General features: G+C 34.1%; 1 protein-coding gene across 1 annotated transcript; it reads left to right on the top strand.

Moving 5' to 3' along the window:
* The first annotated feature begins 522 nt into the window (after positions 1-522).
* On the top strand, positions 523-1,535 carry LOC143607328 (photosystem I reaction center subunit psaK, chloroplastic-like). Its single transcript, XM_077082811.1, has 3 exons — positions 523-682; positions 1,055-1,141; positions 1,235-1,535. Exons 1-3 carry the CDS (start codon positions 599-601, stop codon positions 1,460-1,462), a joined length of 399 nt encoding a protein of 132 aa, XP_076938926.1. The 5' UTR covers positions 523-598; the 3' UTR covers positions 1,463-1,535.

Here is a 1,535-nt window from a genome sequence, read left to right as displayed (position 1 = left end):
CAACTCAATCTGTTTTCATGTTGTAGATCTAAACAAATATTTTCATACAATTGGGAGGAATTTAATTTGGAACCTCGTAGTCGGATTAGACACCTATCAAACTTGTTAAATTGTTGGGGTTGGGTTTTAACGGTAGTTTCGTGGCGGTTGGATGGTAATCAAAGAGTCTTACGATGACGATGAATAAGTTAAAAGTGACAAGTAACTTTCACTTTTCAACTTGATTTAAACAAACTTAATTCTCTGTTAGAGTAAGTTTCCCTTGATAGCAAAAATAAAGTTAGGAATGCCGGTAGTTATATTGTCAGTTTCTATTATTGGCAATATGCATTGTTTGAATTATTAAAATTTTTAATCCATTCACCTAGAAATAATAAGTGATTATAATAATGCTAATAATAATAGTGAATAATAAATACATAAAATCTAGTGGATATGGAGAAGTCCAACCATAGAATGCCATGTAAGCAACAAGGATAAAAGTTTATCCTACTTCAAAGTTTCCATGGCCACAAACACAACTGTTTTATGTGGCTTCTGCTTTAAACATCTTTCAAGAAAACATTTTTTTCAAAACCAAAGTTTTTCAAGATCACAAATGGCAACTGCTGTCATGTCTTCTATTCCTCAGTTCACTGGTTTAAAGGCCACTTCATCTTCACTTTCCCCGGTTCAAAGCATGGTTAGTTGATTCTGGTTTTTTTGAACATTGTATTTGATTAAATATATATATTATCTGGTCCTTTTTTCCAGTCAATTGTATACAATAACATATTTAGCCAATTGACAAGTTTAGGTTCCGTTATTACTTATTAGTCCATCAACAACATAGTCACATAAGTCATTTTCTTGTAGTTTGACCCCAAATCATAGTGAATTAAACAATTTTATTACGGCCCCTTAGTCAAAAAGTTGTGGTTCTCAACTTTGTGGATGTTTTTCATTTTGTTCTCTCTTAATTTGATCAAATATATTATTAATCGATAATTTGATAAAAGGTGGATGGAAATCGTAATGTAATGATTATATTTCTTTTGTTCATTGAACTTTTCAGGTATCGTTTCAACCAATGAAACCCAAAGGAAAGGGAAAGGGAGCTTTAGGTGTTCGTTGTGATTTCATCGGTTCATCTACAAATCTGGTAAATCACGTGTGCTCGTGTTTACGTTAACACAAAAAGTATCAAAAGCAAAATAAATACTTGACCATATTAACAAATTATTTGGATATATAGATAATGCTGACATCAACCACCTTGATGTTGTTTGCTGGCCGATTCGGGTTGGCACCGTCAGCAAACAGGAAGTCGACCGCGGGGCTAAAGCTTGAGGTAAGGGATTCGGGGCTTCAAACCGGTGACCCTGCTGGCTTCACACTCGCTGATACATTGGCTTGTGGGACCGTTGGTCACATTATTGGTGTTGGTGTTGTTTTAGGCCTCAAGAACATTGGTGCCATATAAATTTGTTGTTTGAAAATGAATTGTCATGTTAATAATAACATTTGTGTAATCGTCTTCGTTTTGAGTTAGTGTT

Source organism: Bidens hawaiensis, unplaced genomic scaffold (genome assembly GCF_021521415.1).
Source record: "Bidens hawaiensis isolate Kalapana, Puna unplaced genomic scaffold, B.hawaiensis_p1.1 tig00081202_1, whole genome shotgun sequence".
NCBI classification, from domain to species: domain Eukaryota; kingdom Viridiplantae; phylum Streptophyta; class Magnoliopsida; order Asterales; family Asteraceae; genus Bidens; species Bidens hawaiensis.
This window is presented reverse-complemented; position numbering and strand designations above follow the sequence as displayed.